The following is a 15614-nucleotide window of genomic DNA, read 5'->3' as shown; positions in this document are numbered from 1 at the left end:
AGCTCTCTTGCTTCTGAAAACCTGCCAGCTGCTGCACATGAGCAGTTAATAGGAGGATTTAAAGACATGGTCCTCCTTCTGACCCCGACAGAGATTGTTCTTTGTTTTTTTGTTCTGTCAAATGTGTTTGTTGGAAATTAAAGTGCATTTAAAGCCAAATGTATTTAAAAAAAAAGTTTTGGATAGAGTAGGGAAGGGTTAAAGCCACTATAGTGTTATTTTGTGCTGCCTGCGTCCCTCTAGGGTGATTTCCCTTCACTTCCTGTCCTGGAGACGCAACAGGAAATGGGAGGAAATCAATCTAGAGTGAACAGAATTCTCATCTTTAGGACACATTTGCATAGGACAACTGTCTAATTGGAGGACATTTCCTCACTTCTTGCTCTGGTGACAACTCTAAAATTTTGGATTTCTCATCACTTTCTGTCTTGGTCACCAGGAAAAACAGAAGGGGTGAATCTTCCTAGTGAGGACACAGACAAAGAAAAACTATCCCCACTCTATCCAAAACTTTAAAAAATTGCCTTACCATACACTTTAACCAGTCACAACACTTTAATATGACCAGGGAATGTTTCACCAGCGGATGTCATTTAAGGACCGGGATTACTCTATCAGGACTTTATTTTGAAACATGAATATGCTGAAACAACGACAGAACACAAATTGGAAAAATGAAAAATCGCTAAAAAGGGCAACTTGATAATTTTATGTACAGAAGCCACTTCTGGCTGCCAAACTGGGAAAATAAAAATAAATAAATAACCTCCTTGATGATGTAAACCCAGCATTAGGATTAGAAGGTCTGCCACAATTTCCTGTAACAGACTTTGATAAATACAACACTATCGTTACTATTACCTAAAGCTGGGCTGCCAACGCTTTGCCTACAGGAGACACGCGGCTGCCTTAAAAGATAAAACAGGAGCACAAAAATGTATACTTTATAATGCAAATCGAGCATCTAAACCTTTGCCCTTCCGCAGCAAAAACAAAAACAAAAATTACTTTCCGCCCACCTTTAAATAAAAGTCAAACATTTTCATAAAAACAAAAGAAAAAAAAATTACAGAACTGCAACGCTTAAAAAAATATATAATCCACATTACAGAAAAGGTCACTTCCAACAAATCATACTGAGAAGTGAACGAGCAGGATCAATGCAAGGCACTGTCCACAACAGCGACCAATAAAAATGTTAAATCGAACAAAAAAAGAAGAAAAATAATACAGCAAGAAACAAGCAGGACTGTTGCTTCCTCGATGTGCTGATTTTGCATTCAATTGCAATGGGCCCTTTTCAAAACAAAAGACTGATACTGTAAAGTAACAGTGCCTTGGCTTTGAAAAATGGGAGGGAAAGACAAAAAAAAGGTTAAAATCAAAAACATCAAGATTCCCAGTTCTACTGAATGTAGGTTAAGTCATTCCTAGAGTCAACCATATCTTCCTTATATAGTAATATATACAGGTTATGTTGCATTGAACTCCCAGTGAACAGATTACAGGTTATAACGAGAACTAGGTGCACGCTAGAGGTGGGAAGGGGAAGGGGCTCAAATGTCACTGTACTGGCTCCACGTAGTTTGCAGGGTACAGGCCCGCTTGCCCACCATCCAGACGACCTTTGCACCAACCCTGTTCATCCTCATCTTCGATTTTTGTAAATTCCTCACCTGTAAGGTAATAATGGCAAAAGCATAATTAGTGATGTCACTGGTCTGTAGTGAATGGATAGGATACACTCTCGATGTGATGTCACTGGTCTTTAGCAAATGGATAGGCTGGATTCTCAACAATGTAATTGGTCTTTAGTAAATAGATAGGCTGCATTCTCTGTGTGATGTCACTGGTGTTTAGTAAATAGATAGGCTGCATTCTCTGTGTGAGGCTGCATTCTCTGTGTGATGTCACTAGTCTCCACTGAATGAATAGGCTGGATTCTAAATGTGATGTCACTTGTCTCTAGCGATTGCATAGGCTGAATTCACAATGAGATGCCATTGGTCTCTAGTATTTGGATAGGCTGCAGTCTTAGTGATGCCATTGGTCTCTAGCGATTGGATAGGCTGCAGTCTTACGATGCCATTGGTCTCTAGTGATTGGATAGGCTGCAGTCTTAGTGATGCTATGATCTTTATCAAACGAACAAGCCTCAATCTCTATGATGACTCTCATCTCTAGTAGATAGGTAAGCTGTATCCTCATTGAAGCGCCTTTTAATTTCCAAGCATTTCAAATAACTTTAGGGTTCATAAATGTTTCTGTTAATCTCCTTACCGGCTTTAAAGCTGAGCTCATCCGTCTCCTGACCTTCATAGTCATACAGCGCCCGGACTCTGACCTCCACTACGCCAGGAGTTTCTTCATCAAAGGGATTGCTGTCACCGTTGGCATCACTGCTGGTGAAGGGATTGTTGGATTCGTCATCAGACCATTCGGTGGGATAAGTCTTCTCATAGCTGCTAACACTAGAACACAAGAAAAGGATTGGTAAGGAAGTATTCCATGATACTGAAGGGAAAAGGCAACACTCATCGGCCTGTAAAAGCAGTGCACAGGACATCAGCATATTGCATTCCACAGCCAGATCAGCATGAACTCTGCTACCTCACAATTATGGCCAATCAATACAAACAAGTATGTTACTATGTCATTTATGCAGATAGTGACCACAAATCCTTTGCAATTAATTTTGCTTATATGAGGGCAAAAGAGAGGGAAAAAAAAAAAAGTAAAAATGTTTTAGTTAAGACATATTAAACATGGTAGGATCACTAACCGTTTAAAAAAAATGACCCTTGCAGTGGGACTCCCCATGCACTGCAAGGGTCAAATGTTCATTTTGTCTAAGGGGAACATAAAAAGCAGCTATACTTCCTTTACTCCTCACATCCCAGCTGATGCCACTTCTCCATGCTGCTCCAATGGCCACGGCAACTCTGATATCATCACGTACAACCAGCAAACATGCTCTACATGAGGACTCTGAAGTCTGGCCCACAACATGAAGCCTCAGAGAGGAGCTGGCTGCCAGGGGAGCGAGGAATAGTAGCTTTTTCTTTTCAGCTTGTATGACATGAGCATTTAACCCTTGTAGTGTGGGGGAAGCCTCACTGCAAAGGTGTTTTTTAAATTTTTCATTATTATTCTTCCCCCACAGTTCAGCTTTAAAGGTTCCAAGACTCTTGGTAAAAGGGAATATATAATGGTTCCTGCTCTCTCTTTAGAATCCCATATTGCTCTGTGAGACCAATGTCATGGCTGTTCCATGTATAATGTAACGAATAGCGTTTATAAAATAGAAATGGCTAATAAAAAAAAAAAAGTCAGTCTGAAAATGTACAAACTTGGGGGGGAAATTTTAATTAAAATGGATTCAAAAGCCAATATAGATTCCCTTTAATGTGCCAAGCATTATATAACAAACCCAACATGCCCAGTTAAAAGATCAGCCAAATGCTTATTAGAGAAACATTACATGTCCTTAAGCTGGTCGTACACTGCTATTTTTTTCGGTCAACCCGCAGGCTGAAACGAAAAAAATAAAGCAGATCCCTAAATCAATGCTATGAGCACGTTCATCAAGGATTCCCCGATGTCAGAATATCAGAACAGAGCCAGCAGCTCATTGGCTGCCGGCTCTGTTTGAATGAAGATTCTCCAACTGGCTCCTGATCGAGCATTGCTGGCTGAAAGGGTGCCAACAGATGAACCCACTGTGCGAATTTCCCCAGGTTTCTCAAGAACTGGCCGAAATCCGCACAGTGTCTGGCCACCTTTAGAGTTTGCCGTTAACAATAAGACTTCAAAAACCCTTTTGTATGCGGCAATTTACTTTGAATTATAACTCTTCGGGCTTTAAACAAAAATGATAATATATATGCTTAAGTGTAGAAAAGCTATAAAGAAGGACCCTTTGCTCTCTGTGACCGGGCCCTGGAGTTCCGCCACTTGGAGGGGGCCCAGGACAGGAGGAAGGGGCCCCTGGCGACCGCTGATTACCAGTCCCGGGACCTCTTCCTTCTGTCCTGGGCCCTACACGATTCACGCTCACCTTGTTCTGGGCGCAGCGTGAAGCATCATCCAGCCGGGCAGCAGCCAATGAGTGGGAGTGGTGTAATCCCCGCCCCGCTTTTCTACTCAGGCTAGAAAAATTGTATTCAGCTGATTCAAAATGAAAGTTCAGTTGGGCATTAAAGGATTTTCCAGCATAAACCAACATATCACTGCCAATTTTGACCCCTCCGATTAGGGACAGTCCTTGCATAACTAATCTTTTAGTTTTGTTTCTACAATAGTCCATAATAATTTTACATATGTGGCCATCAGCAGGTATAATGGCTTCCCGCCAGCATAGCGGCCATTTAGGAACAGATTTTAGCAAGCAAAGCTGAAATGTTTTGCTATGCCAAAGCCAATCCATCCAATCTAAACAAATACACATTAAAACACAGAAAGTTGTGAAACCGACATGTTCAGAGAAAATAAAACCATGCTAGGTCTCCAGCAACCCCCTGAAATAAGAAAAGGACACAGAACTTTGCAGGGGATTGCTGGTGATCTAGAAAGAGTCGTCCCACCAGCCAGGATGCAGTTAATTGATGAGAGAAAGTAAGGTTAGTGTCCGGTGCTGGAAAAAGGGGAAAAAACACTTTTGTTAAAGGAGAAGACAACTGGACGGAATGCAGGTGACATGCGCTGTGTTCCGTTCAGGCTCCGTATGCCCCCGAGTGACAAACCAGTGCAGAGACAGGAAGCTAGAGGAGATGAAACAGGAAACGTGGCGTCACCAACTTTTTAGTTTTACTGTCCTCCTTCTCAATGATACTGCTGGTCTCCTCCTCGTCTTCAAAGGGATTGTTACTCGACTGTGTGGACTGTACTGACTGCACGCTAAGATGGCTGACCGGGAAGAAGAGAGCAGGCAAATCAAACTAACAAACCAAAAAGATTACAAACTAAAAATAAAAAAAGAAGTATAAAAAACACAAGCAAAAAAGTATTTGAAGTGTACGTCTGGGCAAGGAAAAAAAAACAAAAAAAAACATTTAGTACATGTCTGCACGGCTTATCCTTTTAATCCAGTTTTTAACTCTACGTTTTATCAGTCTAAAAATGCAGTACAGAAATAAGCCTGCTGAGCAAATGCAATGCCTCTACGGTAGTAAAATTCCATGAAGTGTTGTCAGCTCTGCACAGTTGTCTGTTGCTGGACTACAGAACATCTTCCCCTCTGTAGTCACCTCTATAGAGTGGTGTTCAGTAATCCAACTGGAAAGAATTAGTCAGGGATGAAAACACCTCGTAGGATATCAATACAGCACTGGCAGAGTTGTCAGCTCACTATAGCAAGTTAGGAGCCCCCTGGCAGATGAACAGGTATTTTGCTATTTTTGAGGAGACAAAACCTGGGGAAATATATATGTATTGCAGAGATGTACTGAATGTATTGTTTTCTATTTTGCCCAGACGTAGACTTTAAGAAGGGTGCCAAGTCCTGACGTGGAAAAGCTTTTCTATGTGATGTCTGAATATACTGGACGGTACCATGGTTGTCCTCGTGGAGTTGTGAATTTCCTGCAGGAGTTCTGGTATCCAGCAACAATCCAAATATACTACAAGGTTAATTTGCTATCACCCCAGCCGGGCTCTGAATGCGGTGGGGGACAGACTATGTCCTGGCCAGAACTTAATGGTTCTATTTATTCTGTACAGTGCTGCACAATTAATCTGCACTGTTTAAGTATGGGCCAACTATAAGAAAGTGGAAGGTGTAAAAATAATGCACCACAAGGTCTTCTCTCTGCCTGGTATGCTATAGCGTTTTGTTTATGAAACCTAAACTGCAGCGTTAGGTCCGCACTGATGCATTATGCAGGCTAGGGATAGTATAGCCATTGAACACATGCCATATAGCAGGAACAAGCAGGTGCTGCAATACTGAGTCAAGTGTCCTTGAGCATTGATGGCCTGCACTAGGCGCTGATATCAGCATAAACTTCAATGAAAACTGTGCTGAAGTCAGCACCCGCAAAGCAAAGCTGCTGTTGGTCACATGACCTGTGCATGCGGCACCCCTTTTATTACAGCTCTGTTCTTGATGACTATATTGTCCTACCTTCCCTTTCCCCAGTGTCCTAGTAATTATTAAGGAGACATCATCACTGCCTATTCAAGGCAAAGTAATGATGTCTGCACATGGCTTACCCCTGGGGGCATGTATAGGTTTTCCAGCCAAGCTTCCTTCCCACATGCCTGGAAATCCATATGAGACAGTTCTCAGCCCCAATTGGCCAGGCCGGGCCCAAACACAGTTGCACGAGGGGTGCCAAGACATCATCATGCATGATGCACCATATAAGGCAGCATGGCTGAGCACATATACATACCCTGGTGGGTGGGTTAGCTGTAGAATATGTCCCAAATGAAAGGGTCTTTACACTGCAGAACAGGCTAGCTCTCTGCAGGGAGATGATCGAGAAGTGAGCGAGCGACGGTATGCGTTCGCTCACTTCCCGATCTATTGAGCCGACGTGTGAGTTTCATTGTCACACGTCGGCTTGAACAATGAGATTGAGTGAAAATCATTCACCTCATAGTTCTCCGTGGCATACCGCTCATTAGAGTTTGCTATTTGTTACCCAGCACATTTTTTTTTTCCTGGAGCCCTCCTTTAAACAAGATTAAAAAAAAAAATAGGGCTGGTAATGATTAAAAATTTCCTGTTCGATTAATCTAAATTTCTTTTAATCGATTAATTTCGATTAATTATAACACACATACAGATCCAACTACATTAGCCTATACACATACAGCACAGCAATAATAAAATGAACTAGGATCACACTAATCCAGCACGTTATTAATCTCACGTGCCACACTCAATATGGCCGCCACTTAAGTGGGGCAACTCAGAATAATAACGTGCTGGATTAGTGTGATCCTAGTTCATTTTATTACTTCATTGCTGTGCTGTATGTGTATAGGCCAATGTAGTTGGTTAAACTTGGTAGTAACACTAGGTAGTAACCTCACAGTTCAGAAGTCACCACACAGATCGTGAGTAATATCAGTATTGGAGTTATAAATTAGTAGTAATTACACAGCATTGGCAATAATCATCAATGGTTATCTCCAGGCATTTATAGCATAGTCCAGAATCCACATTAAACCTCATTAGGACAAAAGCTGCTCTATTAGGAGTCCCCAGTAGGTGGTGCTGTTCCCTAAGCAATCCCCACCTCTAGTTATAACGATCAACATAACGTTTTTAACAGGACTGAAAGTAGGGTCAGACGACCCTACTTGCGGTTTCTGGATGTCAGCAGAGTGAGACGGAAACCCACGATGCAGGAGGGGTTGAGCTGGAGACAGAGCGCGGCGTCTTCAATGGTCGAGAGATCCGTGACAGCAGGAGGACCAGCACAGCATGCACTGCACTATAGAAGGACGTCACCGGACTCCTCCCCCCTTCCCTTCCTTAGCCTATGGAGCCACTCGAGGAAGGGGGGAGGAGTCCGGTGACGTCACGGACATCCCAGAAGACCCGGAAGCCGGCGGAGAGGTGAGTACGGATCAAAAGAATTTTGATCGATCAAAAAAATTAACGATTAATCGAGGAATTAATCGTTAATTTCCGCAGCCCTAAAAAAAAAACAACAAAAAAAAGCTGTATGACATATTAAATATGCATAGAAGGGCATCCATACAAGCGCTCTTGACTGAAGAGCTGCTCTTCTATTGCCACTAACTCTGTTCAAGTACTTTAGGCTTAATTAGGGCCCCATGCTAGTGACTATCTTGAATACCATTCCCACACCTAGGTTTAAGATCTTGAGCCAATACGTATCCCTGATTGTAGTACTGCATCTATTTAGAACCTCAAACTGCAGTACAAGGGAACCTACTGCTAGGAAACTGCACTGCTAACTTTGCTCATGATGCCAAGTATTTAGATAGAAAGTTAAAATGATTGCAATGGGCCGTCAACAACTGACAACCATGCCAGCTTGTGGTTAAAAAAAAAAAAATTCCCTTAGTGGACAAACTTGTGATGCTAGATATCCTTACCTGCTGTGTTTATTCGGGACAGACTGCTCCCCGGCTTGGCTGATGCCAGTGAGGGTCACCCCCTCTCCCGGCTTCTTCTTTTCTCTTCTACTTAGAGTACGGTTTAGGTCAGCAGACCACTCCTGAAAGAGGTTTACAAAACAAAAATCATAAAGGCAGAACTGTGCAATATTAACATTTGTCCACAAGGAGACACCAGAGAATAACGGATGGCAATTAAGCATAACGATGAGAGAAACCAGCCATTTTCAGAAAGGAAACCACATTGCACATAATGATATAAGAACATGCAACATTAAGCATGTACAGATGAACATGAAACATAGATAGCATTAAGGGAACACATAAAAAAAAAAAAACCTGATGCATGGTAAGCACCATTTAGAGAAAATGGCAGTCCTGCGTCATGAGGTTGCCATGACAACAAAGGAGAGAAACCCATTACGGCTTTCTGCATTTTTTTTTCTTGAATAAACCAGCATGAAGCAGTACCCCAACCTGACAATATGAGAACCCAGTAATCCAATAATACAAAATGAAATGCAACATTTTCAGTCTTACAGTATGTTTTCTTTACAAATTAGCAACAGTCTAAGCAAAAAAACCTGTCTTCTGCCAGCAGGTTGCAGAGTGAGTTCATAGCTCTCTGTGGGGAAGCAGCAGTCGCTTTGCAAAGGTCCAACACATCCCCTAATGAACGGAAGCCTGAGCAGGTATCATGAGCTTTTATGACTGCGGAGCTATAGGTCTGATCCAGCAGGGGATGTGTCAGACTTCAGTGCCTACGGCTTCCAGAAAGAGAGCAAGGGTCCCACTCTGCAGCTCATGCCAGGGGACAGGCTTTTCTACTCATGCTGTGGCCTTTTTCAATTGGATCAGCGCTTAGCCCAATCATGTCAACATGTGGACTACATATGAAACTGTTTAGAGATCATTCCCTTTGGCAAGGGTGCAAAGGGGCTGCTTTAGGCCCCTTTCACATGAGCAGTCTGGTCAGGTCCGCCTGTCAGTTTTTCAGCTGGACCTGAACAGACGTTCTGTGCAAGCATCCGTTTACACCCGGTAGGCCCCATCGCTGGCTAGGTCCGGTAAAACATACAGATCATTGATCCGTTTCGAGGGACCGGATTGTGACAGACCAGAAGTAATCTTATGTAAACGGACACATGTATGTTTACATCAGATTCCCCATACATACACATGGAGTCTGGTAGTTTCAAAACTGTACGGACACGGATGTCACAGAGGTGACATCCGCTCCGTACGGCTGTGATCATGAGAGGATCTGTTAACGGATCCACTCCTGACACGCTCGTGTGAAAGGGGCCTTAGAAAAAAAACAGGACAATGAATATCTTTTGTTTTGATGCACCTATAATGTATACAGCCAATTTATACTGAATGTTCAATTGAGCTTTAAATGTGCTCCCCCCACCCCGTGCCTCTCCTATACTAAAACAAGGGGCTATCTGTGCACTTAGTGGAAGAGGGAGAAGGTGGGTTCAATCAACTGAATACTGAGCCCACCAGCTTTCAGTGTCTTGTGCCCACCACTATGTTATTAAGCAAAAGCACTAGAGGATGCCAATGTTGCACTGGGCCCATTAGACCACATAGCAGGCAGACGGTTCCACTATGGACAGGTACTGCATTACATTGGAGATCTGCCACATACTGGCTACAATAACTGCAGACAGATAAGATACTAGGGGTGAACTATAGAGCTATATTTGTTCACATCTACTGCAGGAGTGACTTTGGGCAGAAATATGGATCCTGCACATGTTAAAGGACACAGCAGCTGAGAGTAATTGTATCATGACAGAAAGTCACTATCTGGCTTGCTATAACAGCTAATGAAATAAAACTATTACCATTAATGCTTTACTTACTTCATCCTTGTGTGAGGCAAAAGCAAGAGACACAGGAGGAAAATTATTAATAAAGCAAAAAACAAAACAAATCACAGGTTCATTATTAAGCATCTCTGCCATCATGCAAAGTTGTTTTATTTCTCATTCTGCAGGCCCGTATAGCAAAGGGTTAAGTCATTTTTACAGTGGCCACTGGTATTACTCTAGTTCATCGTGACAACACCACAGCTAGACCTGACCGCTTAGACTCTGGTCCGTCATCGCAGGGGGGTGGTGACTGTGTCCTGTCCAGTACTGAGGGATCAGAGTGATGTCAAAGCTGGGATTGTGTGAAGGCTCAGCACTTTGCTAGAGAATTCTGAGCTTTGTTGGGTTATATTGTTCAGGATGTACAATAGATACCCCAGGTCTACTGAAATGTTTATTTAAGCAAAAAAAAAGGGGCACACAGAAAGTTCTTGTCCATTTGATTGTGGTAGGGATATTTAGGGGCCAGTCCACCCAAAACTGATATTTTAGTGTTTGGTAGATAATGGAGAAGTAAACAACCTGACAAATTCTTATACATCTCGAGAATTCTATTGGTGAAGTCTTTGTGGTAAGTTCACGGGTCTGCACGCCTGCTATGCCCATTTTTAAGGCCTCCCACCAACCCCGCTTGAGTTTTCATCCATTTCAATTTTATGGAGAACGTAATACGAGGAGTTGAAACACCCTAAAGTTAGCAGGGAACACAGAAAACACTCAGGTGGGCAAGAAAATGGTAGAAAGATCTCGCTCTTCAAGTATCCAAGTCATAAGAAGCAAGCAACTAATTTAGCCCTGGGCTCTAACCTAATTTAAAACATCACTTTTGGATGGATTGGTCCCTCATGTACAGAAGGAGTTACTTTTGTGAATGTTTCTCTGTAAAACGTTGTCTAGTTTATTTGCGTTGGATTAATAACATGGAAAAAACCTCAAGTGCGGCCTGAGAAAGCCATGAAAAATAGTTCTCACCTCAAACTGCGGCCAGTTCATGGTCATTCCTGGACCGTGATTGTTCTTGAACCATTTGAGGTCCTCCAGAACGTCGGCTGACTTGATTGCATACTCTAGATCTCGGTATATGCTGGGATAGCTGATAAGAAGAACACAAAGTCTATAAGGCTTCCTCAAACCTATGTCTTTCTAAAGCTGTTACACTTGCAAGGCCTCTCTGACAGATGGTAGACTAAGGGCTCATCAGATATGATAACCCCAGTTAAATCTGCACAGATCAACCAAGGCTCACAAGCAAGGCCACACAGAAAACAATTATCTTCGATGTACCCTTCTCACACCACATCACTGAGATGGGTTGCAGCACGTTGTGTAAAAATGCTGTCATGCTGCACTTTTTCTGCAACGCACCAGCTCACCTGAAGTCACCACCAGTCCCTGCAGCTCAGCTGCGGTGAATAGAAATTCCATTTTGTGACAATTCAATAACGTTTGTAAGGCACCTCCCCCACCACCCGTTCACTAAAGCGGCTTGTTTTAGTATGTGAACTGGCGTGAAAGAACCCTAAATGACTACTAAATCTAAAGATAGGAAGTGATAAAAATTCTTCAACAATAACAAACAACATTTTTAAAAAAGGTTTCTGGTACAGTAGAGAAAGGCTACAACCTGATAACTATTAGATTAGTCTGTGTCCTTGTAGATTTCCCCCATACTTCCCGTCTAGTAGGGACGCCGATACAGAGTATTCGGGCAAGTACTCGCCCCAATGCTCCCGATGCTTATCCCGAAACTTCTGGTATCAGGAAGCCGGGTGGCGAGTCATTACACGCCACCCAGCTTCCTGATTAGCCGGAAGCCAGCTCCATAGTCATGGAGCTGGTTTTCTGTCCAAGCAGGAAGCCCCTGGCTACCGGATTGGTTGGAAAGCTGGCCCATCAGGAAGCTGGGCGGAGAGTCATTACCTGCCCCTCAGCTTCCTGATTGACCAGAAAGCCGGCTCCATGCTTCCTAGTCAACTGGTGACGAGGGGGAGTGGAGACGGTTTCCCAGCTACTCTGGAAGCTGTGTGAGCGAGTCATTACACGCAGCCCAGCTTTCTTAAATGGGACTTGCGGTACTTGTACTCTAATCCGAAAAACCGGCATCGATTCATCCCTACTGTCTAGTGAAACTGTTGTGACAGTGATGGAAAATCTCTAATGGCATTCTGGATGGCTGTAAAAACTTCATATCATCCTAGCACCAGAAAAAGGTTATTTACCTGTGCACGGTCAGACATTACCACGAATTGTACTCCGTTCCTGGTTTCAGCAACAGCACTGAAATAGGTCTTCGCACATTTGATCAATGTAAAATTTAGATGGGCCTTTTTTTTCACTAAAATTTGGGGTTTAATAAGGAGTTGCGCTAATATTGCGCAACATAAAAATTTGCAACTACCACCATTTTATTCTATAGGGTCTTGGCATTCAGAAAATATATAATGTTGGGGGGTTTTAAGTAATTTTCAGGCCTAAAATGTGGAATATAACATGGGTACAAAAAATGAAAAAAAAAAGGCCTCAGTCATGAAGGGGTTAATAACCATATTACTCTGCCTTTTCTTTGCTTTGGAGCTAGACAGACTAGTTGTTAGGGGCCATGCTACCAATCAACCAGCATCAGTTTAATACCCTCCACTACCCAAATTACAGGGATGGGAAAGCAAGCTGAGCTATATGCAGTGATGAGCTGCGGCTCAGCCTGCTAAAAAACAGAAAACAATTTAATGAAGGAATTGGAGGGGTGTGTGTAGAGAACCCCTACGTGAGACGGATGCCATGTCAGGGTACCTCAGGGAAGCCAGGAAACTGAATTTGGACTCGGACACTGGAAAGCAGGCCAGAAAATGGAGTATTTTGAAGTGGAGAAGACTACTCAGGTAACCTAATCTGCATTTGTACAGGTACACAAGACAGTTTTGTGCAACATCCAGAAAGCTATGTTAATGTTAGGCTCACCCTTCCAGGTTGGACAGGTCGAGGTGTTTCTCAACATCCAGCAGCAAGTCACGGAAGAAACGCAGTCTCTTGTCCTCAAACAGCTGACATTGTTCAAACACTTGTTCCATATTCTCCATGTACTGTGGGGTGGAACCGTCCAGGTCCTTCAAAGTCTTCTCGTACTTTTCTTTGGTCTGTGGCATTAAAAAAAAAAAAACAAAAAAAAAAACAGGTGACATGTACTAGACGCTCAAATTAGAGTTTTTATCTGCCATCAGAATACGAAAAACAAATGTATTTTAATACAAACCATGGAGATGTAAAAAATAAAGAAATGACTGGTAATAAACCTACCATAGCACAATGGATATAAAAATCTACATGTACCTGTAAAAATGCCAGGTTTTTGAGATGTAAAAAAACTGGACCAAGATAAAAACACTTCAGAATTTTCCACCTTTAATGTGGCCGATAATCCGAGCAAATCAATTAAAAACAAACTGAAATCTTTAAGGGGGTAACTTACAATAATGTGGTTGCATAAATATGCCCACCCTTAAACTAATACTTTGTTGAAGCACCTTTTGATTTTATGACAGCATTGTGTTTTGGGGGTAGGAGTCTATCGGCATGGCACATCTTGCCTTAGGAATCTTTGCTCACTCTTTGCAAAAGCACTCCAAATCTTTCAGATTGCGAGGGCATCTCCTGTGTACAGCCCTCTTCAGGTCACCTCACAGATTTTCAATTGTTGTACAAATATTTTTTTGGAAATGGTACAGTTGTAAATTACATCCAAAGAAAGGACATATAGGTTCATATGGCAAAACATCAGAACAGTTCTAAAGCAAAAGAAAGACCCATGGCAGGTCGTCTACAGGTTAGCAAGTCGAAAAAAAAAGAGAGAGAGAGAGAGAGAGAGAGAGAGACATAGGCATAAAATCTGAACACAATCAAATTATCTCAAGACCTGAAGAAGTGTCACCAACGTCCCGCTGCTGCCGCAGGACACCAGCGAGCCCGTACGGGAAAAGAGGAAAGGGCTCCAGACTACATACTGTGCAGGCAATCCATGGCATGGGCTTCAAGCTTTAGAGAAAGCCACAAGAACCTAAGAAAAAGAGTGAAGAAAGGAAAAGAAAAAAGTGAGAGAAACAAAAAGGGAGAGACAGGCTGCAAGGGAATCAAGGGGGACCACAACACTCCGAGAGAGCAAGTGACCATGTTTTCTGGAAAGAGGAATAGGAATTGTGCAGGATAGCCGTGAGCTTCTCGTGCACTATGATACCCATGACTCGTTGCTTAACTTCCGAAACATTCAGCATTGGCCGTTTCCAAGCTTAGGCAATAGTCTGTCTAGTTGCCAAAAAAATAAAAGTTGCTAATTTCCTATCCCTCCTTGAAAGGCGTGTAATTGGCCTGCCCAAGAGAGCCTCCCAAGGGTTGCGAACAAAGGATTTGTTGAAGACTGATTTCAGTAAATTATAGACCCTGATCCACAACCTCTGCACCTTCGGACACCGCCACCAGATATGAAACAGAGTACCCCTGGTCTCGCAGTCCCGGAAGCAGCGGGGTGATACTGCAGGAGCAAACTTTGATATCCTATCTGGGGTCATGTACCAGCGGTCTAAGGAGTCTCCCAGATCCCTTTCCCAGGCTAGCATGTAAGAAAGTTTATTTTCCCCAACGGATGGCACCAACGAGAAATAAGGCCTGCAGAATGGGAATCCCACCAACAACGCATTTCAAAGGAAGTCAGGTTGCGCGGACAACCTGCACAGTGCCAAAGGAGAGATCTGACATAACTGTGGAGTTGCAAGTATCGGAAGTTCTCTGCAAGAGGGGCACGCCAGTGGGTGCGGAGGTGAAGGATTTGATACCATTTATAGATAACAACAGGTCTAGGATATAAAAAGGGCTCCTACGGGACCACCACAGAAACGCAGACGCATCCTCATAAGATAAGGGGAAAGAGGGAGTCCCAAAAATATCGAAGAGGGGGAGGTGGGGGGATATAAGACCAGCAGTGTATTTAACTGAATCCCAGTGTTTTAAACTAAACCGCAAAATAGGATCTTGAATGAGGGGACGAGAAGAGGGGGGGTCCACAAAAGGTTATTGATAGGAAGGGGGGCGCATTCAACTATATCCATGAGGGCCCATTGAGGCCACAGATTTTCAATTGGATTTAGGTCCGGGCTCTGGCTGAGCCATTTCAAAACTTTGATCTTCTTTTGAAGACATTCTTAAGCTTTGGGTTGTTGTCGTGCTGAAAGGTGAAATTCCCCTTCATCTTCAGCTTTTTATCAAAGGCCTGAAGGTTTTGTGCCAAAAGTGATTGATATTTGAAACTAGATCATAAGTCCCTCCGCCTTAACTAAAGCCCCTGGTCCAGCTAAAGAAAAAACAGCCCCAAAGCATAATGCTGCCACAACCAAGCTTCACTGTGGGTAGGGTGCTCTTTTGGTGATGTGCGGTGTTGTTTTATGTGCCAAACAATTCCAACTTTTTGGAATTATGACCAAAAGGTTCAATCTTGGTCTTATCAGACCATAACACATTTTCCTACATGCTTTTGTCTGACTTGATGTAGGTTTTTGCAAAATGTAGCTGAACTTGAATGTTTTTCTTAGCAAGAAAAAGCTTCCGTCTTGCCACCCTACCGCACAGCCCAGACATCATGGAGATTGCCGTCAC

At 42.9% G+C, this 15614-nt stretch overlaps 1 protein-coding gene across 6 annotated transcripts in view; it reads right to left on the bottom strand.

The window, feature by feature from the left end:
• Nucleotides 1-563: 563 nt before the first annotated feature.
• PACSIN2 (protein kinase C and casein kinase substrate in neurons 2) overlaps nucleotides 564-15614 on the bottom strand; it is a 102884-nt gene continuing 87833 nt past the window's right edge. For 3 of the 6 annotated variants that reach the window (XM_018553464.1, XM_018553463.1, XM_018553465.1), the window contains exons 6-12: nucleotides 12933-13108; nucleotides 10947-11067; nucleotides 9966-9971; nucleotides 8074-8195; nucleotides 4798-4905; nucleotides 2281-2471; nucleotides 564-1676 (exon numbers count right to left, since the gene is read on the bottom strand). In XM_018553464.1, the coding sequence (XP_018408966.1) occupies nucleotides 1564-1676; nucleotides 2281-2471; nucleotides 4798-4905; nucleotides 8074-8195; nucleotides 9966-9971; nucleotides 10947-11067; nucleotides 12933-13108 (837 nt within the window). In that variant the 3' untranslated portion in view covers nucleotides 564-1563. The remainder of the gene's footprint in view (nucleotides 1677-2280; nucleotides 2472-4797; nucleotides 4906-8073; nucleotides 8196-9965; nucleotides 9972-10946; nucleotides 11068-12932; nucleotides 13109-15614) is intronic. The other 3 variants (XM_018553466.1, XM_018553467.1, XM_018553469.1) reach the window with 3 other exon arrangements.

Source organism: Nanorana parkeri, unplaced genomic scaffold (genome assembly GCF_000935625.1).
Source record: "Nanorana parkeri isolate BGI_ZX_2015 unplaced genomic scaffold, ASM93562v1 scaffold120, whole genome shotgun sequence".
Lineage (NCBI taxonomy): Eukaryota > Metazoa > Chordata > Amphibia > Anura > Dicroglossidae > Nanorana > Nanorana parkeri.
Note: the sequence above shows the minus strand (reverse complement) of the source record. Positions and strands in the feature narration are given on the sequence as shown.